Source organism: Neolamprologus brichardi, chromosome 2 (genome assembly GCF_056152115.1).
Source record: "Neolamprologus brichardi isolate AB-2024 chromosome 2, ASM5615211v1, whole genome shotgun sequence".
Taxonomy (NCBI): domain Eukaryota; kingdom Metazoa; phylum Chordata; class Actinopteri; order Cichliformes; family Cichlidae; genus Neolamprologus; species Neolamprologus brichardi.
In genome coordinates, this window is record NC_142105.1 from 29,580,471 (window position 1) to 29,603,154 (window position 22,684).

Below are 22,684 nucleotides of genomic sequence, written 5' to 3' on the forward strand. Positions count from 1 at the left end.
TAAGGTGACGAAGGAATATGAAACATGAGCAAAATTCTGATGCATAAAATACTAATAAGTTTAGAAAATGTGCCATGTGTTGAAATTGTTTGTCTCTCGACGTTTGTTTGGTTTGTTTGTTTTTTTGGGGTTTTTTTACTACAACCAAAGTTCAAATTTGTCAACAGAACAAGCATTTATGTTTACTGTGAGACAGGGTTGTCTACATCATTTATTTTCAAAAGCTTCTTTGCCAAAGGGCAAGCCAACATAACAATGCACACCTGAGTTAATGTGTGCTCAAAATAACTCTTGCATCATATAATCACTGCCCATTTTAATTGTATTTTTCGACATTTGTAGCATCTGATTATAGCGCCCCCCCCCCCCCCCCCCCCCCTTATATTTTTTTCTTTTTCTAAGAGAGCTGCCAAACTACTACCATATGCTTCGGTGGCCTTGTCAAACAGTCCTGTTTGATAAGGCCCTAGACCGTTTGTTGCAACAAACGGTTGTGGAAAATTTAACAATAACCTGCAACACACCCAGCAAGCTTGATTTGAAGTGGGTTTAATAAACACATCGCAATGTGGAAAGAGCATGAAACACTAGGACCATCTCTGAATTGTGGCCACCGCCCTTACATCTTATATACAGAGACACAGACAATGAATATTCCACAAACTCTCACACGTTGATAAGCAGCAGTCCCACTATCTGTTTAACGTCTCCCATTACAATGGCCTCACTGTGTTAACGTTCCACATGCATGTAAACTAGTGACAGGAGTGCTCTTACTATAGTAAAGTGAGAAAGTGACATTACTATAACTAATGTGATATGATTAAATATGTGATTAATAGATGAGAAAAGAAATCTGCCACCCTTTGCGATACCACAATTAAGAATTAAAACTAATTAATTAAGAATCACATAAAAACACATGGAAATTTCTTTTCTAACTACTGTACATCAGCACCATTGTGTACTCAAAGAATTCACAATGTGCATCTTCCCTATAGTCAGAAGGAAACAACAAATTCACATTTTATGGTCATCTTCTCTCCATCTGAGTCTCCACCCTTTGTTCGAAGGATGGCAGTTATATCATAAAAGAAAACACAATATGAGATCATATGTAACTAAGGTTGAAGTTTCTGCAAAGAAAACTTCAACCTTAGTTACATCAAGCTGCTCTCTCATAAGAACCCGTTGTTAAGATTAGGAAGTTTTTCAGTGTGTGATATATTTTCCCACTTTATCATTAAATCTCCCAATTTATTAACTGTTTCTGTAAAAGACCCTCATCTGCCGTGTTATTAGGGATTGAGGCACACATGCCTCACCAAACATCACACACAATCCTTTGTGCCATTTGCTTTGCCCTGTCTAGATGTTTGCCATCAAGGACAGTGAATATGTCTGAACCTGTAGGTACCACAAACATATACTAACACTGATGTTAGTGCTTCTCGAGTTTTAAAGTAAAACCCAAAAGTAGCCACACAGCCAACATATATCAAACACTTCTGAGCTACTTTTTACAACAGAATTATAGATCTTTCCTCTCTGTCTATGCAGTGTACTGTACTCTTTACTATTGTATGGCCATCAGCCCGTTTAAAAGGTGTAAACCTTCTCAAGGGCATTTACAATTATCTTTACTGTGCCCACATCAGTGATTGGGGAAACCAAAACAACCACATTTAACTCTGGAAGAACAGCCACCTTGTTTAGGTGCTTCCAGCATGTTTGAGGTCTATCAAAATCCCTCAATGAAATGTGATGAACCCAAAATCCTATCTTTACGGTGTCAAATGTGTCAAAATTGAGTACACATGTCAAAAGAACTCACAACTGTTGTTACTCTGTTTACTCAGACAATGAGGGCCTAATGCACTTGCGCATCAGGAACTGACATGCTAGATAATCAATCTACCTACCCTACAAAATGCGCACAAGTTGCTGTAAAACTTGCATGCTATAATTACTCCAATCACTTTTACTCATGCTCAGAACTCTAACAGAGTTTGTGATGTTCGGAGAGTCATGTAAATGCATGTCATTTATAAAATGATTATTAACGTCACACCAACGACCACCATAACTTAAAAACACACTAAGCTTTCCAGGGAAACTGGTTGTTTAAGCAGGTGTTATCTGCATTCATTCGCTGATCCCTCTAAGGTGTCACAGAGTCTCACTCTTCAGTCGCTGAGTTGGAGCTTGGCACGCCCTTGTTGGAGGAGGGCGCTCTTTTCACCCCTCACTCTCTCGTTCCAACGCAGCTTTATGGTTATCGCTGTGGTTCTGGACTCTTCTCATGATGACTAGTAGGGCCCCAAACCGCACGACCTTTTACCTCAACCACTGCCTGGGCTGTCAGCTCTTCTATGAATGGTCCCTGCTTCTCGCTGGGTCTCTGAAGACTTCTGATCAGCACCCAGTCTCAGTCAGGAGATTCCACCCTTGGGATGATTTCTTCCAGCAATACTCTGGCTGCTGCACCTGTATCTCTGTGGTGGGGCGTGGTCTGCGGTGGCCTGCAGGGAGGGCGGACGCACCTGCACGGCATCCGCAATCACGCCCGCCAGGTTAAAACACGGGGACTCAGGTGTGTGTGGTGATGTGGTGTGTGGTGAGATATTAAATAAAATGGCTGAGAACGCTGATCCCTGGACCCGCCGTGCCTTATACTTGCCACAGTGGTGCCGAACCCCAGCAGGCGGCACGGCGGGTTCTTATCGGAGCCAGGGAGTGGAGGAGCTGGCCCAGAGGGTGGCCGAAATGGCGGCCGCCCAGCGGGAGCAGGCGGCGGAGGTGCGTCGCCAGCAGGCAGAGCTGCAGGACCAGTCCGAGCGCCACCTGCAACGGATTGGGGAGCTGGCGGCGCTGCTCTGGGCCTGGGCGCCACCCCCCACAGGTGTGTCCCGAGGACATTGAAGCGGTGGAGGAGCCGCGTGGGGCACCTCAGCAGCCGGACGTGGCAGACAAGGCACGCGGGGATCTGCGCCTGCCGGAGGAGGGGGAAGAGCCGGATGTAGGGCTGCTCCTGCCGGGAGCGGTGGAGGAGCCGCTCCAACCGGAGGCGGCGGACGAGGCGCGTGAGGGTCTGCGCCAGCTGGAGGAGGAGCCACGCGAGGGGCTGGTCAAGCCGGGAGTGGTAACGTTGGCAGCGGTGACGGAGGAACAGCGCGAGGGGCTGCTGGAGCCGCCCCCGCCCGCGGTGGACGAGCCGCTCCCGCCCCCGCCCGCGGTGGAGAAACCGGGAGGGGAGATGGCTGTCCCCGTGCCAGGGGAGCCTGCGCGACCTGGGCCCGAGGTCGAGGATCGAGCGGCCCCGGAGCGTCAGATGCGCCCGGCAGTGAGCCCCTCCCGGGGCCGGCGGGGTCGTGCCGGCTTGCTAGGTAGCCGGCCTCCGGACCAGTTTCGCCGCTCCTGCTGGAGGCGTGGCCGACCCTCGGACAAGCCTCGCTGCCATTTGAGGTGTGGGCGGCCTCCGCGAGGGACTTTGCTCTGTTCCCAGGTTGGGAACCGGTGGGGTGGGGGAGTAGGTTCGGCCGGATGACTCCCCGGCCTCAATCGGGCGATGGGGGTGTGTGGTGGGGCGTGGTCTGCGGTGGCCTGCAGGGAGGGCGGATGCACCTGCACGGCATCCGCAATCACGCCCGCCAGGTTAAAACACGGGGACTCAGGTGTGTGTGGTGATGTGGTGAGATATCAAATAAAATGGCTGAGAACGCTGATCCCTGGACCCGCCGTGCCTTATTCTTGCCACAATCTCTTTACTAGGAGGAAAACATGTCAACCATCATCAAACCACATTTTCCTTTCAGTTCAGTGAAGTTTACTTATAGATCATCAAAACCTTATCTGAACATGAACTTAACCCCCCTGTAGAGGATTAATACATGTACATGAACTGTTAATCCCACAAATCACAGTAAAAAGCCATGGACAAATCATCATGAAAAACTCATGGAAAGCATTGTTTCATATTAAACCTGGAATCCCTCCTTTTGACACATGGTCTCTCCCATGAGTCAGCTCATCGAACTAGGAGAATAACAAAAAGGAAAAGGTTAGTTACACCAATTTTCAGACAACATCAGGCCTTCTCCTCCGGAGTAATTTCGCTTCAGCCCTGTAACCCTGTGTTAAAGAATAAAATCAGCATTAATGTCATGTTAAGTGGGTCTAACTCTTGGCTCTGCCTGGAGCCTGCATCCACACCACAATTACCTAGAAACCAAAATCGGTGAGTAAATACAAACTTCACACTTACAAACAACTTTAGGGTCATAAAAGTAATAAGGCATCCAACACCACAGACAAAAGTGAGCCATATGCTGTTTATTTCCCCAAATCATTAAAACACTACTGTTACCATAATTTGCCCAAACCATGGATCATCCCATGTGTTTAATTAAAACTACTGTAACCAGTAACTTTTCTTAAGCAATGTCACTCACTTGTTTTCACACTTTGAGCTCAACGCCTTAAAATGAATAAATATATGATAATGAGCCCCACACTAAGCTGTTCTGTAATCACTGCACAACCTGCTTCATTTCACTCATGTCTGCCTGTGTGATGCCAGAACCCTTAGAGAGGGAAAATAAACCATTAGCCAGTGGCGTGTCCTCGCAGGTTAGGGTTAGGGATGTTGCTGTAAATCATGTGGTCAACCCTCCTTGTCTGTGAAAGGAGTGATACTGATTTTAACACAGTATGTGTTTCACATTGAATACACATTTCCCCTTGTAACATTTAACATTTGATTGATTGATTGATTGATAATACTTTATTCATCCCGAGGGAAATTGGGTTAAGGCTGCCAGCCGTGCCAGTGCCATCTTACCCTTCCGACCATACATACATTACACAAAACATCACATGGGGAAGACAGGTCAGAGAGGTATAACAATGGAAAATGCACCACATGAGGAAAGATAAGGAGAAAAAAATAACTCCCCCCAGACTGAGCTCCAACAGGGAGATCAGTTTGAGAACAGAAAAAAAACACCTCTGCACATAGCACATGAAAAAACTCTTAATACACCAAAAAACACATGACAAGCAGCAGGGGTGGGTAAAGGGTGCAGCATCGGAAAGGAATAAGCATCGAAGGCATTTGGAAAGGGAGGTGCATATCAGTGTATATGTATGTGTGTGCGTGTCCAGAGTTCAGCTGAGACAGTGTCCGTCGCCCTGCTAGGCTAAGTAAACAGTCTTCCAGCCAACCCAGGTGGCCTGTATTTCCAACAATACAGTGTGTTACTGTAACCAACAAGCAGCCAGGAAAACACAGTTTCCTCCACACAAAATCAGTAACACAGAAAAGTGCTATCTAAAGGGTTAGGTCTGCAAGGCCCGCCCACACTCATGTGAACCTACAGTCTCCCCTCCTCTGGTCTCTGTCATCCTCCTGCTCCTGCAAAAACAAGCAAACAAAAACACATGCATCCACCCTTTTTTCACTGTTTGGGGTCGATTAGGCATTAGCAGTGACCAGTGTTGGGGAGTAACGGAATACATGTACCGCCGTTACGTATTCTGTTACAGTTACTGTTTAAAAGGGTGGTATTTAGAATACAGTTACTTTGCTGAAATAAATGGATTACACGGCGGTACTTTCCTGTTTCATATTGTGGCGGGTCAGGACTGTTTGGGTTTTGTTTGACAGCTATGTTCTGTTGTTCTGTTGTTCCAGGCGGCAGCGTTACTGTTGCCATGGTTACAGGGTGACGCTCTCTGTTTCCTGGGTGAGAGAGGCCTTTTTGTTGTAGTTGTTGTGCTAAGCTAATAGGCAGAATGCTACAGGCATAGCCCTAAAGAATGTAGCCTCATGGGCAGTGTAGTCCGTGCTGCAGGGAGAATGGACCGCCATACCCGTTATGTGTCTGTGAGCGAGGGAGGGAGAAAAAGGAAAAGTAGGAGCTGTCATCGAGCAGAAACAGGAGCTGGAAGCATGTAAATATAATAATAACCTGTAAGGAGAAAAACCTCAGGAAAGCAAAGAATCACGGGCCCAGAGTTAATTCATGTACATGGACGATTCCTGTGCAGGAATGCGCGCCAGGCATCTGCTCAAACTTTATTATATACTGTCCTACTCACGTAACACTCATGGGTGGAGTACAAGTTAGGAAAAAACAACTTCTTATCTGGTGATTGCATACGAGGCTGCACAGGTTGCAGCCTTGCAAGACAAGGAGGAACAAGTTGATTAACGATCTTGTAGTGGGTTAAAACAATACATGTGGGTGTTGTCTAACCTTGAGCAACTTCCTCATGTGATCACTTTGTTCCAGTTAAAGAATTTGCTGACACGCTATGTACAGGCATTTCTTTGCAATTCAAATAAGCTACCAGCTCGACCTTTGACCTCAACCACTGCCTGGGCTGTCAGCTATGCCTGGAATGGTTCTTGCTTCTCACCGGGCCTCTGAAGATTTCTCAGGAGATTCCTTTCAGCAATACTCTGACTGCTGCACCTATATTTCCTTGCTAGGAGGAAAAACTTCTATTTGGAGAGCATGTCAACAATCATCAAACCACATTCTTTAGTTCAGTGAACTTCACTTATAGGCCATCAAAGCCTCATCTGAACATGGATGGACCACTTGCATAGGTTTAATACCCGTTGAATGAACTGTTAATCACACAAATCGCTGCAAAAATCATATAAAACATAGTTTAATGTTAATTCATTGTTTCATGTTAATCCTGGACCCCTCCTCTTGACGCATGGACACTCCCATGAGTCAACTCATCAAAACCAGATTCCTGCATATTAAGTTTGCTTAAAAACTGGCTCCGCCAGGAGCCTGCATAGACACCATCATGGCCTGAAAAACAAGATCTGGAAGTGAAATCAAACTTCACACTTATAAACAATTATATCATAAGAGTGATAAAGCATTCAACATCAGCAAGACAAGTATCATGTGCAGGTTTTTTCAAATCAGTAAACTACAATTATTTCCATAATTTGCCTCAGACATTGATCATCCCATGTACTCAGTCAACATTAATGTAATCGCTGACTTCCCTTAAGCAAAGTCACTCAACTCATCAATCAGTATGAGCTCAATGGTGCTCAATGGTGGTCTGCCATATTAAATTATTCCATAAACACTGCATCTCTTATTTGTTTTTCTCATGTCACTTGTCCGCTTCTGCTGAATTCTCTACATGTACTCTTAGAAAAACAAACATTAGCAATACACATAGCTGGTGACCCGGCGCAGGTCGACAGGTTCCAGAGGTGCTATCCATAGCTGTGGAAAGAATATTATTCACATCATCAAAGTAACCTTCACATTTTCCCCAAAACACAGTGTAACAGCATCACCACTCATAACCTGTAAACACAGTTTTCTTCACACATAAACCCAGAAATCCTGTAGTAGGAAAACATTAACTAGTTGTTCTGGTATAAATCACATGATCAAATCACAAGAAGAATTGTAATGCTGTAGAAAAGAAATATAAATGTTAGCGCTGCACAGGTGTATACACTCTTTCTCACAGTAATCTCTGTGAGCAACACAAACCCATGAATAACACACCCCTGGTAGATTCACAAACACAGAAAGTGGCATTTAAAAGTTAAATCGGTATGCAACCTCGGATGTTGCTGTCTTCTTTCTGCTCCTGTAAAAAGAAACACGTAAATTCATCCACCCTTTTGGCCTGTCTAGGTGGAGGTTAACTTTGAGTCGTGGTCAAGTCTTGTCAGCTTTTACCAGTCAGTCAGTTTGTTTTTATTTCCATTTATTCATTCATTCATCCATTCATTCATCCATTCTTTCTTTGCTGATAGTGGAAACTATCGCCGCATTTGATTTCCACCCTTAGCAAAATGACGTCATTTCAAAAGAAAAAAGAAGAATTTTAGATCGGATTACCTCGCTGGATCCTTTTTTAGGCAGGGACTCTCATTTTCTAATCGCCCTAAATAAGTGGCTTTCTCCTGAGCCCATTTTAATGTGGAGAAACTCACTTGTAACAATTTTCTTGACGACGTATCGTATAGCGCTTCTAATCGTACAGATCTGCTCAAACAGAGATTATCGAACAAAACTTTCAGTGCACTGTGAAAGTATCAAAATAAAAAGGCCTTGTTACGTCATGACACAAGCTCCTCATCTCAGGAGGGTAAATCATACCATTAGCATGGTTTATCATACTATCATACTAATTGGCAGGCTCAACTTCACAACAAAAGAAAAATCATCAGCTAGATTCACTCCGAACCAACCATCAGCTGCACAACACACAACATAAGCCTAATATGTTATTAGCTATGAGTTTAATCCCCAGGTCTGTGCTTCTCACTCATTTAGGCCACACACACCCATTTTATTCAGTTTTCCTTTTTTCCCGTCATCCTAAAACATGTGACATGTTGTCATGCACTTCACAAAAGAAGTTTGTTCTGACATGTTCAGAGTTGTGTATCTAGGTACAGGATTCACTCGCACATCAAAACAGGAAACTCAGTGTTTTAGAGTCTCCACTCTAACAAACTCCAACACATCTCATTCACTCGTGCTAAGATTCAGTCACCTTTCATTAATCTAAGAACGATCAACTAATTTGCATATCAGCTATTAACCCACTAAGATGACAGGACAACAGAAATGCATATTCAAAATGTTATCACAAAAATAGAATTTCCCTCATACAGTAAATTACTTGTGCTGCATCAATCAAGCAGAAAGGCTGCACAGGATGCAGCCTTGCAAGACAAGGAGGAACAAGTTGATTAACGATCTTGTAGTGGGTTAAAACAATACATGTGGGTGTTGTCTAAACTTGAGCAACTTCCTCATGTGATCACTTTGTTCCAGTTTTATGAATTTGCTGACACGCTATGTACAGGCATTTCTGTGCAATTCAAATAAGCTAAACATAAACATTTATCACTGTTGAATATTAATAAAATTCAAAATCTTTTAACATAACCACTGCAGCCAAACAGAGTGTCTGACGAGCCCAGTTCTAAGTAAGCTATTAAGACTTTTATGGTACATTGTGTTTGTGTTTTCCTCCGGAACAGTACGTTCCTGTTGGAGCAGCCTTTCAACGCGTCTCTCTCTGTCTCTCGCTAGCAAACTTGACCCAGACAACAAAGTAAAGTTATTTTTTGGCTACTAGCCCGACACAAACCCGACATATTAGCCAGAGGTCCCTTTACTACGGTTCGGAGCCGCGGACCTTCAGTAATAGTAATAAATCACACAGCAATAGTACATTCATACAGTTGTAAACAGCGTGATAATATATTAAGTAATCCAAAGTATTCAGAATACGTTACTCTCATTGAGTAACGTAACGGAATACGTTACAAAATACATTTTGGGGCATGTATTCTGTAATCTGTAATGGAATACATTTTAAAAGTAACCTTCCCAACACTGGCAGTGACTAACCCTAAAATAGTTACCGTCTTCTCAATTTCAAGTCAGTCACACTTAGTCCACATCATCAGTCCAGCCACAGTCCAATCACATGCATTCATCCAGTCACATGCAATTGTACCAATCATTGCGGATAGTGGAAAACCGCACATGGATTTAAATATCCACTGACAGCAATATTACATCATTCCAAAAATAAAAACAATTCTTATTGCTTTTGAAATGGATTGAATCGCTACAATTCTTTTAAACAGAGGACTTACCATCTGATATGGTCAGCGACCTAGGTAGGTGAATTTCCTCAGAAGCCCATTGTAATCTAGAGAAGCTCACCTTATATTTGCTCTCAATTAAAGTATTTTATAGCGTTTCTACTTCCAATCTCGCAGGCCTGCTTTTAAATCATCAACACACAAAATCTCACCCCCAGAGGGGTGATACCTGGCAGGTTTTTTCCTAAGTGCACCGTTACAAAAAAAAAACATATTATGCCTTGTTCAGGACATGTCTAAATTAATTATTTTTATATATATATATATATATATATATATATATATAAAATACACGAGAATATATAAATCTGTGTTTATCTTACAAAAAGAAAACAACCCTAACCTAACTGACAAAATCAGCCTGCTACTAAAACAAAAAACCCCAAATCTGCCAGAAATCACAGGAAAAGTTTTGCTTTCTGGTGACACAACATGCCGTAGGGATTAGAACCTGCCATGCAGTGCTGCAGTCACTGCTTCTGTTCATGTTCCCACATCATATTTACTGGTTGCCCACAAGTGCACCAGAATATCACACAATTCTGGAAAGTCTGGGGCCAACCAACATAGTTCCACCTGCTAAATACACAGAGAAATTTCCCCACATTTTATTAGCAGCTGCACAGTTCACACAACACAAATGTTCACCATTTAAAGCTTCCTAAACACTTCATATCAATGTTTTATCACTGGAATGTGAATTTCTTCACCAGGTCTGTGCTTTTTCACTTATTTTTCATTTTCACAGACCCAATCATTTCATTTAGCTTTTCTCCTATTTTTTTCTCCAAAAGTAAACATGTAACATGTCATCATGTATTTCACGAAACAAGTTTGTTTTTATGTATTCAGAGGTGTGTATCTGGGTGCAAGCTTCACCCATACATCAGAAACAGGAGACTCATTTCAACCCTCTGCTACATCTTATTTAGTTGTTTTATAATCCAGTCATCTTTCCCTGATCTAATAACAATCAACTAATTTGCATATCAGCTATTAACCCACTAAGTTGACAGGACAACAGAAATTCATGTTCAAAATATTATCACAAAAGAAAATTTCCTTCATACAGTAAATTACTTGTGCTGCACCAATCAAGCAGAAAGCATCTCACAATTTACTATATTAACAACCAAATTTATTGTCTGATCACTGGTTGGTCAAACCAGAATCTTTTTTTCCCTTTCACAAAAGTTAAACTGTTGTCTTGCAACCTGGAGAGTTAATTGTCAGCAATGGATACACTCAACATTTGATAATTTGATGTTTGTTAAATTTACACTATTTTAACACTGATGAGAGATGACAAGCTGATCTTCATTGCGTGTGTAGGCAGGTTTAATGTGTGTGCAGTGGAGCTGCAGATTCAGCAGGGCAAGTCCTTAAACCTGCCTTTCCTTCACATTTCTCTGTTTATGTGTGTTTGTGTGCGTTTTATTTTTACCTTTGTTGCGATCCTACGGACTTTTCTCAACCTCCACAAGACAGCTGGCCACAGTTTTCCAACCCGATTTTCATGTGTTCTCACATTAACAACAACAGCCTTCATTTTTCCTCCATGCTCTCTTCTCCCCACTCCTCACAGCTTCTGTCTCTCTCCTGCATCTGCAGCAGTTCAGTTGTGGCGTGCCAGGATCCAGTGGGACGTTCTTCTTCAGCTTTGCCTTTTGTCTTTCACTCTTTTCAGTCTCTTCCTTTGCCAATGTGATATGATTAAATATGTGATTAATAGATGAGAAAATAAATCTGCCACTACACGGTCTAGGTGCATCTGGTTCAGATATAGCGCTTTCTCAATGAAAGAAGCCAAGTTTTTTCAAAGGTTATTAGGTGTGCCAGTGGCAGTTTGTTTATTTGGTCTGAGGTCTGTTTACACCCTGAGTAAGGCTCAAGTTGTCTTCCTGAAAGCGCTGTAACTGAGTTCAAGGATGCAATTCCACGGTTATCTCCTTCGATGTCATGTGCCAGCACAATGCAGAGCACTGTTTACGAACCTGGATACAGTGGCTCCCCTGAAAAAGCCTGAAATCATTGCTTGACTCCCTGGTATAACTGTGCCTGGCAAACCTGCGCCTTAAACCAGATAAAACGTAAGCTTGAGAGGAAATGGCATCTCATTAAGTTAGAGCTTCATTTAGCTTGGAAAAAGAGTTTGCTGCCCTTGCAAAAAGTCCTGGTTGAAGAAAACAAGAACAACCCCAGGTTTTTTTTCAGAGCTTTATCCAGGCTGACAAAGAGTCAGAGCTCTGTTGAGCCAAAAATTAATTAAACGTTAGCTTGCTCAGTGCAATGTTCAATACTGTTGATCGCAACATTTTATAACAGATTATAGCATGCTGTAAGAATAGTAAAATAATAAATGTACTGTGCTGCAGTGGGTTGAATCATATTTATCTATTAGACTCTAATTTGTTCATGTAAATGGAGAGTGGATGATAGGTTTGTAGCTTGAACCTATTCTTCATGTTTCTCGTGCACGGGAGAGAACCGGACAAACGCCATTCCTTCGCTTGACCCCAGTTGCTCTCGTCCGCTCCCCCGTAACACTGCTCTTTTATTGAGGTTACATGAATATGCATAGGTTCATTAACATACGACGTATACATACACACAAAGAGTACCTTGCCTGTGTGTGTGTGTGTGTGTGGGGTCAGAGTGTGACCCCATAAATGACTTCCCTAAACCATCTAAACAAAAGGCACTTAGACTAAAACAGGTATAGCTACGTTTATCCTACCGTAAAACAATAAAACAAGGTACGACCTCTTCCCATGCTCCCAGCATGTAGCTGTGGATTCCAGAACACTCTGGAATGCACACCAAGCCTTTGCAGCCTGCTAAAGATCACACATCCTACCACTTCACAATTAATTATACACCTCTAAGCATATATGGTTAAATATTTCTAAGCATAAATGACAATCAACAATACAAAACCTAACAGTGGAATCTTGGAGTCATTTTTTGACCAGGGTATCGCCTTTATTTTGTATAATTTAAAAAAAAAAATGTGTTTAATTATTTCTAAAATTAGAAACATCCTGTCTCAGAGTGTTGCTAAAAAAACTAGTTAATGAATGTATTACTTCTAGGCTGGACTACTGTAATTCATTAGTATGTGAAATTAAAATATTTTATCACAGTAATGCTGACTTTTTAAAAAAAAAAAAAAAAATAGTGACTGTTTATTTCAGCATGTTGGCATCACAAGAGAATAATCTGATAACAAAAATATCATCACTACCAAATCAACATACCCAGTGTACTTTACCACTCAGGCTTTGAGCCATCAGGCAAGTGTTTATGTTGAACCCTGCCCAATAAATGCCCCTGACATAGACTTAACTCCAACTCTGACCCTCAAACTGGCTTTTGAAAGAGTATAAAATATTAGGGTCAGCTAAAAAGTTGTAAGTTTGGAAGATTTTTGTACATCATGGGTCTAAATAAATTCTGACACCAAATATGCTGACAAGAGAACTTTTTGTTTATGTGTATTTTATCTTTAGTTTATAGTGCCAGTTGACGTCAGTGACACATGTAGCCTAGACAAGCAGTTCGTGAAAAAGCGGGAACAAGGTCATAACTGTTCTTATTTCAAAACAATATTTTTACATATTTATAATATTTATACATGAACATAAAGTGAATAGGGAGTCTGTAATCTGTAGATATAACAAGGGTTACCGTGTCCACAAACGGGTTATCATAGATACAGTATGTAAAGTAATCATATTTATACTCTTATTAAATAGACTTCTTCACTGATGAATTAAAAATTCTGAGCGAATTACATGATTTTGAAATCATGTGACGTTCTGAAGAATGAGTGCTGCTCTTTTATGTTTTTTGCTAAAGCACAGGATTTTGATTGCACTGTAACAATGTCTACACTATATTTTAGATTGCATCGCAACTTTTGCAGAAGTCAAGACTCTAAATACTCCTTCAGCCACAAATCCATTAGCTAAAAGTTGAAATTCAGTAATTCTTTAGATTTAAAACTTTTATCTGTCTCATTTATTAAATCTAAGTATTTCCTCTGGCATCGCTATTCCTAAACAGGCTCTTTTTTTCTGCCTGGAAATGATCGTAAATTGCTGGTTCCTTTGAGGTCTGTGAGGAATGAGAAAACCTGTCCAGCCGTAGATTTTTGTGTCTTATCTACAATAGGCTCAGCCCCCTATGCCACGAGGAGGCTTTTAACGAGACTGGCTATGAGACAAACAGAAAAAACAGTCAGGCAGAGACGATAGGAACGCAGTCCTGCAAAGGATTCAGAAAGGTACCAGGATACCCACACTGCCACCAGCTAAGCAGGTAATTAGTGTTTGACTTTGGTCAAAGGAGCTTGCAAAGAAAAGTTTCTGGACTTCTTTAAGTTGCTTGAAGACGTTTCACCTCTCATCCGAGAATCTTCTTCTGTTCTAAGGTCAAATGGCGGGGAGTCCCAGATTTAAACCTAGTGGGAGTATCCCTGCCAAAATGCCTTTATATGTATTTATAAAATTATTTTTAATAGCTTTCATGATGGTTTGTAACAAGTTTTTGTAACAAGGTGAAGGTAATGCTTTACATGTTTACTATTCCCAATGCTTTTCTGTGAACGCAATGTTGGAGAATAGTTAGATATATTCTTATGAAATAACTACTTCCCAACTAACCAGTACTCTAGATCAGTTAGGTGTTTTTCAGTTGCCAAGGCTTTTTGTAAATTATGTGGTGTGCACTCTGTTTTCTTTTTTTTGTTGCTTCTATGATGTGTGATAAAGAGAGGGAAATCAAACAGGCAGACTTAACGCTGTTAAAACTTTCCCTCTCAATGAGAGTAACGTATTCTGAATACTTTGGATTACTTAATATATTATCATGCTGTTTACAACTACATGAATGTACTATTGCTGTGATTTATTACTGTTACTGAAGGTCTGCGGCTCCGAACCGTAGTAAAGGGACCTCTGGCTAATACGGTGGGTTCTGTGTCAGGCTCGTAGCCAAAAACTAGCTTTACTTTGTTGTCTGGGTCAACTTTGCTAGCGAGAGACAGAGAAAGGCATTGAAAGGCTGCTCCAACGGAACTTATTGTTTTTGGAGGAAAACACGAACACGGTGTACAGTCGAGTCTGTACACCGTGTTCGTGTACAGACTCGACTTACTTACAACTGGGCTCGTCAGGCACTCTTCTCTGCTGCAGTGGTTATTATTATATTTACATGCTTTCAGCTCCTGTTTTTGCTCGATGACAGCTCGTACTTTTCCTTTTTCTCCCTCCCTCGCTCACAGACACATAATGGGTATGGCAGTCCATTCTCCCTGCAGCACGGACTACACTGCCCATGATGCTACATTCTTTAGAGCTATACCGGTAGCATTCTGCCTATTAGCTTAGCACAACAACAACAAAAAGGCCTCTCTCACCCAGGAAACACGCAGAGAGAGAGCGTCACCCTGTAGCCATGGCAACCGTAACGCTGCCACCTGGAACAATAGAACGTAGCTGTCAAACAGTGGATATTTCTCTGGAGCTTTCTAGAACGTATAGAAAAATCCTCACATAGGAAACTGGTGTGAAGAGGCGGAATTCAGGTGCGACTCAGAAACATGAGCCTTAACAACCGTCTAAAGCTGCTGGCTCGCCCTACAGTCCTCTTGTCCTACAGCTCTCTTACTGAGAGCTAAGGGCTGTAAGGTGGCCTTGACATGCAACAGTGTTTGTGGTGGTTGTGTGAGTTTGACTGTGGGAGCATGTTGTGTGGGTAAGCTGCAAACAAATTTCTCTTTTTTGGGATTGATAAAGTTGCACTGAATCTGAATAATAAACTACGCGACACCGTTTTCAAGTTCACACAAGATGTGAACAGTTCCGATGAAGGTTTTCTTTTAGACACAGGCAGGCTTACCTGCCATAAACTGTCACCTAAATAGCACTCCCAAAATCACAAATAAACGAATAAATGTCCTTAACTTTTCAATTGTTTCGAGTATCAATCATTGAAAAACTAGTAAAAATATAAGAAAATTTAATGGAAACAGTAAAAATAAATGTAACTAAAAATATGGTCTAGTATTTAGAATTCTGCTACATTGGTTGTGTGCCACCTGACTGTTCTGACAGCTTATTCATCTACAGATATCAGTTTATAGAGCTGTAAGTATAATTACAGTTTCTTTTTTCCATTTCCAGCCTTGGTTTTCTGAACACAGTTTTGGAGACATGCCAATATAAAACTAAACTATAGCTGAGTAATTCAACCAAGAGGGAAAGTCTTAAAAACAAAGCTTACATTGTGAAGGAAAATTCCAACCCCGATCAAGAGCTATTCTGGGAGTTGTGAGAAACAAGTCAGTAGTTTTCAACTGTAGAAACTGTCAAACATTTACTAAAATCTAATCAAACAGTAGCACCCCAGACTGCCCTTGACTGCCCCACCCATATCACATTACAACTGATAGTTCATAGTTGGCAGCACAGTTTGTAGGAAATGTTAGGATTGAACTAAACATTTTGCATTTGAAAATCATCTTATTAGTCTTATTCTTATTCCTTTTTTTTTTTCATCAGTGGAACCACATTTTGCCAGTCATCAAGGCAGCACACAATGGCTCTGAACATCCCGGGGCTGGTAGTAATGGTGGTCTTCTACCTGATGGTGCTGGGCACTGGTCTGTGGGCCTCGATGAAGTCCAAACGGGTGCAGAAAAGCAGCCAAGCAGCCCAGACAGAGGTCACTTTGCTGGGAAACAGAGGGATCAGTATGGTAGTAGGAGTCTTCACAATGACCGGTGAGAGCGCATGTTTGTAGATATTTGGCTGTTATTGTAGCCACTTTCATTGAGTGAAACTGTGTAAGAACATAGTAAAGCACAAAATGAGTATGTTGTTGCATGAGCTCATCACAGTGCAGCTTTTGTAATAGAAGTTATATTCTCTTTTAACTCCACCAAAGTAAATAGTTAGTAAAGTAGCTGGTGAACAACAACCTGTCTCTCTTTAACAGGGAGTCCCCCGTTTGACATTCTTTCAACAAAAACATGTGCAGCTATTAAGATAAAGGGACTAGTCTGTTCGTATGTAAAAGACAACAAACCTTTCTTAATACGGTTATTTTAAAAATATATTGTTGTGCCTAATTTATTACATATTACAGTGAAGTGGAACCATTAAGCTTAAGTTGTTGTTGTTTTTTAAATTAATATTCTTTGCTTAAGTCTAAAAAAACAATTTTTTGTGCAATTTAATTCCTACATTTTGAGTTACACTAAGACACAGTTAAAAGAGAAAACAGATGTTTTTCAAACTTCATCTCATGTGCAAAAGTGTTCACACCATCAATTAACTGCTTATCAGTAGGTAATATTAATTTAGAAGCCTCTTTACCTGAGCCTGAAGGTCACAGTGTAATTCCTCTATGTGTGCTTGTGCTGTGCTCTCTGCAGCTACTTTTGTTGGAGGGGGCTTTATCGTTGGTCTGACAGAAGCAGTGTACACACCAACTATGGGGCTGGCCTGGGCAGTCATGCCATTAACAGCAGCCCTGTCTTTTATTGTTGGTAAGAGTTTTAATAATAACACCATTACCTGTATAATTTCTGCATTTGCACACGATTTCCCATTTTCTGAAGAAAGCGGCTCATGTGTGTGTATGGTACTACACTACTACACTAATTGAATCGTTATTATTTCCCTGTCACATACTCAGTTACGCCTACAAATATCATATTCATCTGAACTATTAGGTAACATCTACAAAAATGACCTTTTTCAAAGCAAGGTTTTTATTTCTAGATATTATTTTTAATGTCTAAATCAGGAATGATGTGTTTTATAAGACAAAGGGGTATATCTGTGTGGAAAAATATGATTTCTATATGATTACTTTAAATGTGTTTTACATAGGAACGCCACAAATTTTCACACTTTTTATGCCTCTAGAGGAAGCTGTGCAAAAATCATAAGGATTAATAAGGAAAAATCTAAAAACCTACCTTTTCTAAATTAGGCTTTGAAAAATACAGGCCAGGCATGTCTTATAAGGAAGTGGGGACACATCTGTGCAAATTAGTGTAAAATATGATTCGCATAAGACTATGAATGAATCTTAAAGAGGAAGTCCACTGATTTTCAGTAGTGGATGTGAAGAAATGTGTTCTACCTGTCGTTAAGGTGGACTTTTCTTTGCCAAACCAATGAGAGAAAGAAAATATGTGACAATGATGGACCCGTTCCAGATCAAGTATGGAAAGTCAATAAGTGGAGCTCTGTCCGTGGCTCTGTTAATTTCTGATCTAATCTGGGTGACAGGAACTCTTATCGGCTTAGGTGAGTGATACCCACATGATTTTTGTTTTCCTTCTCTAGTAATAACACCTGCAACTGAATAATTTCCAGGATAGAGACAAGTGTTTTAAGTTCGGCTGCTATAATAGTTTTAACTGCAGCCAAAACACCTATACAACAAACTAGTATGATAATATTAACTAGAATTTCATTAAGTCATACTGACACATGCTGTTGGTGTCATCCTAAAGTGACTGAACATATTTTCCTAAACTGAATGAAGGTAATTCTGATACATGTGATTCTGTATCATTTACTGTGTTACTTTTATAGGAGCAACAATAAGCGTGGTCCTGGATTTATCCTACGCTGTTTCCATTTGGATCTCTGCTGCTGTAGCCATCATATACACATTAATGGGAGGTCTCTACTCTGTAGCCTACACAGACATAATACAGCTAACACTCATTTTCTTCAGTATGGTGAGTTCACTTGCATGGGAAACTACATCCCTCCTTAATAAAATGTAGGGAAACTGTGTTTAATATATATCAAAGAGCACAATTAATGTAAATACTTTAAAGCCTGTATGGATTTGAAAATACATAGAAAATACATGAAAACTTAGTAGTTGTTGTTTTTATGGTTTTTTGTTTTTTTAATTTGATGGCACTTCACTTTAAAAAACAAAGTAATATATGCATTAATGTCTCCAAACTCATCAGGTTGTGTTTATAGCAAGTTGGATGTTCCCTCTGCTCCTTGGCCATGAGAAATACAAGATCTGTGGCTTTGAAAAATATATATATAAAACTTTTATTTATGCACCACAGGAGAGGTTTTCTTTCTATCCCCTTAAATTATATTAAACATCAGTTTTGTCTTTGTGAGTTTTGATCTGTGACTGATGGTGCTCACTGGACACCGTTTTCAGACTGAGGGCCTGAAGGTCTTTAATCGTTTGTTTTCTGGCTCCTCTAGATTCTCCAGATTGTCTGAATCTTCATGCACATTATGTACTAAAGATGATGAAACTGGCAATTATTTGAGCCGTTTCCCTAATTATACATTTCAACCTTAACTGTCGTTGCCCTCGTCTCACCCCTTTTTTAAGCGTGTTGTAGCCATTAAATTCTAAATCAGCCTATATTTTTTGAAAAACAATAGATTTTAATCTGAGGTTGAAAGGTTAATCTTTATGATAAATGACATGGTTCTTTACCTTCTGGAGCATGTGTGCTGTGATTATGCACCTTTTCCTCAGCAGCTTTGATTTATCCCAATGTCAAAAAATACACAGCGTTAACAATGCCCGTCTGGGCCATAAACAGTTCGCAGAAGAGACTCTTAACCACAACAGTTTCAACTTACTGCTTATAATATAGGATTGGAATGGTTTCCAATATGTTGCATTGTATTTGTATTACAATTTTACAGTGTTTTTACATTTTGCATCCCAAACTTTTTGGGAACAGGGTTTTAATATATGCAAATCTAATGTGATTGTGAACATTGTGAACTAGTCTTTATGTCATTGGATCTTCTTCTGTTCTGCAGTGGCTCTGTGTCCCCTTCACCTTAATGAACCCCCACTCTATGGACATTACTAAGACTGCTTTCAACTTTACCTACCAAGCCCCCTGGATTGGTTCTGTAGATAAAGAAAGTCTATGGAGATGGATTGATAATTTCTTATTATTGGTAAGGCCTGCATTTATTTTTATTTAGGACTGAATTTGTAAAAGCAACAAACACAGAAAAACATTAGCAGTTGCAGAGACCAAGACAGATTTCTAGCACTAGTCTCTTGATGGGTATTAAAAGATCTAAATGTTTAAAATGAAGGTCACTAAGTACAAACCGCAGGCCACGCCCGCCACATACCCCCATCGCCCGACTGAGGCCGGGGAGCCATCCGGCCGAACCTACTCCCCCCCCACTGCGAGCGGGAGAGGGGATCAGCCCGGACCGTCGGCACCCCCGGGCCCTGGCCAAGCGACGGGGAGTTGTGAGGTCAGGTGGCCCCCCGCGAACCCAGCAGTGCCGGCAAAGCTGGTCCAGAGGTTGGCCGCGTGGCAGGTGGACGCTGGTGGGGGTGGCGGCGGTGTTGGGCAGGACCGGATCAGCGCCACCTGCAGAGGATGGAGTATCTGGCGGTGCTGATCCGGTCCTGCAGCTTGGAGGACTGGATCAGTGCCGCCGCCTTCTCCTGCGGCGTAGCCGCCAGCTCGGCCACCATTTGCACCAGCTCCTCCCTCTGCTAGCCAAGTCCTGGGTCTGGCATGCCTCCCATCCTGGGTTTCGTCACCACTGTGAGTGACCACGGCAGACCCGGTGACATTAACATGCTTTGCAGCATTCTTTATTAGCACACACACACGGTTGCTGTTCAATCTGCTTTAAAGTGAGTATTTAAGTAATCAAGTTATCAAAACTCAAACCAAGCAGTGACTCACCTATAAATGGATCCGTTTCAAAAAGCAGTTTTCATACTCTGGCTATCAAGCAGATGAAATCCAAGTTGGGAAAAGTGGTTTTAGTATCAGTTCCAGGTCAGAGATGGATCAATCAGGTTCATAAACAAAATAAAGAACAGGGTCTCCCTTTAAATCCAGAAAAAACTAAGGATATCAATGTGGACCACGATATTCATCTTAGAAAACATGGAGAAATTGTGGTTAACAAGTGAACTCTATCAAGTTACATTCAGCAATATTCAGTCATTCAGCATTAGGCCTTCATGGGTATGAAATTGTTTGCATGATGTAAGCCTAATGATGTAATGAGGGGGGTAAAGGACATAGTTTTCATTGAATTTAATGATTACTAATACTAAAACTATAATTAATACTAGAAATGTTCATTTACATTCAAGGGACCTCTGAACAAGCACTGAAACTCCAAATAGACATAAACAATTAGTCTGACGAGAAACAAATGAGCAAATGTTTCAACCTATAATGTGTACTCCATGTGAACATTATAAACCTAAAGCACACAAGTTAACTCAAAATGAAATAAACAGTTTGTCATTTGCTGAGTGCTAATAAAATACGCATAATTAGAGATAAAACTAAAGTTGAGAGATTCCAAACTAAAACAACATTACCCTAATAAACGACTAACTAACAAAATGAACGGCTAACTGTCACACTGTCATTTGTTTAAGGCTTTAGGTAACCTTGGATATCAGGACTTCCACCAGAGGACTCTGTCAGCCTCCTCATCAAATACAGCCAGGATCACCTGCTTTATTGCAGCTCCACTTATTTTTGTACTTGGAATCCCATCTGTGTTGATTGGAGCAGTCGCAGCATCAACAGGTACAACAACGGAGAAATATATTTAATAAAATTGTTAAAATATATTTTCATTTATTTGTACTTATTATGTTTTTATGCCAGATTGGAACATGACCTTATATGGCTCCCCATCCCCCTTCGAGCGAGGAGACGCTGGTCAGGTTCTGCCAATTGCTCTGCAGTACCTCACTCCAAACTACATCTCCATCATTGGTATTGGAGCTGTAGCTGCTGCTGTGATGTCCTCAACAGACTCTGCACTATTATCTGCCGCCTCCATCTTCTCATCCAACATCTATAAGAGCATCCTAAGGACCACAGTAAGAGACCTGAAAGGAGAAGATTCGAGTTGTGGTTATGTCTTTTCTGTTTCAGTTTCCAGATTTTATTTTGTTTTGGGTTTTTTTGCAGGCATCAGACCGGGAGCTCCAGTGGGTGATCCGTGTCACTGTGGTCCTGGTGGGCGTGGCTGGCACATCGCTCACCTTCCTAAACAACAGCATCATGGTTTTTTGGATCCTGGGCTCAGACATAACCTACACCATCATGTTCCCTCAACTAGTCTGCGTCCTCTTTTTTAACATCTCCAATGGTTATGGCTCTATCATGGGCTTGCTAGTTGGAGTGTTGCTGAGGTTGCTCAGTGGAGAACCATCCGTAGGGTTACCTGTTGTCCTTCACTTCCCAGGTTGCACTCTTGAAGATGGCATTTATGTCCAGCGCTCTCCGGTCAGGACTATCTGCATGTTGTCCACTATCTTTGTTACTTTGTTGTTCTCCTACCTGTCATCACTGCTCTTCAACAGAGGATTGATTTCTGAGAGGTGGGACGTATTCAAAGTGAAGGCCAACAAACGATCACAAAAATTAACATTAATGAGCAATGGCATCATCAAAACCGACAAGGAGGAGAAGCCTGATGGTCAGAATGAAACTGAACTAATACTAACCCCCAGTCAGTTGGAGTGACAAACTAAATGATTTAGTGGGATGCAGATGTTTGTTTTTAGAATCGAATAGAATAGAATAGCTTTTTATTGTCACTGTTACAAGAACAATGAAAGGCAGTTTGGCATCTCTCCATGTGTGTGAAGTACACAATAGCGTAAGTATTTACACAATAACAGAAAAAATTTACATTTACACAAGAAAGATATGTACAAGTTATACATACACGCACATACATACATATATGCATCCGTACATATATACACACACATATTTCCACATACACGCTTACATTTACATACATACACATACATGCCATCTAACTAGTAGGTGCAGTGTGATCAGTGATATTGCACATTGAGTGTGTGTGTGTGGGGGGGGTGCTGTTGGAACTATATTAGATAAGGTTATAATAAATACAGTTTAAAGAGGTAGGGGTGTTGCTTGCATTGAAGTATAACTAGAAATATGATTTA

At 41.1% G+C, this 22,684-nt stretch overlaps 1 protein-coding gene and 1 pseudogene across 2 annotated transcripts; both read left to right on the forward strand.

Moving 5' to 3' along the window:
• The first annotated feature begins 2,634 nt into the window (after positions 1 to 2,634).
• On the forward strand, positions 2,635 to 3,547 carry LOC148106199 (uncharacterized; annotated as a pseudogene).
• Positions 3,548 to 13,894: 10,347 nt separating this feature from the next.
• On the forward strand, positions 13,895 to 22,618 carry LOC102799112 (high-affinity choline transporter 1-like). 2 transcript variants are annotated; one of them, XM_087850486.1, is made up of 9 exons: positions 13,895 to 13,999; positions 16,243 to 16,463; positions 17,118 to 17,231; positions 17,845 to 18,000; positions 18,292 to 18,440; positions 19,516 to 19,659; positions 21,128 to 21,281; positions 21,363 to 21,580; positions 21,672 to 22,618. In XM_087850486.1, the coding sequence occupies exons 2-9, from the start codon at positions 16,280 to 16,282 to the stop codon at positions 22,227 to 22,229; spliced, it is 1,677 nt and encodes a 558-aa protein (XP_087706612.1). In that variant the 5' UTR covers positions 13,895 to 13,999; positions 16,243 to 16,279; the 3' UTR covers positions 22,230 to 22,618. The 2 variants fall into 2 exon arrangements, with proteins under 2 accessions (XP_087706612.1, XP_087706614.1); XM_087850488.1 differs by lacking the exons at positions 13,895 to 13,999; positions 17,845 to 18,000 and having other exon boundaries at positions 16,224 to 16,463.
• Positions 22,619 to 22,684: the final 66 nt, after the last annotated feature.

Excerpts from the sequence above, each read along its gene's own strand:
- LOC102799112 (XM_087850486.1), top strand. The coding sequence starts at position 16,280 with ATGGCTCTGAACATCCCGGGGCTGGTAGTAATGGTGGTCTTCTACCTG. Across the intron at positions 17,232-17,844 it reads AGCCCTGTCTTTTATTGTTG|GTGGACTTTTCTTTGCCAAA; the intron begins GTAAGAGTTTTA and ends CCTGTCGTTAAG. Across the intron at positions 21,282-21,362 it reads AGCAGTCGCAGCATCAACAG|ATTGGAACATGACCTTATAT; the intron begins GTACAACAACGG and ends TTTTTATGCCAG.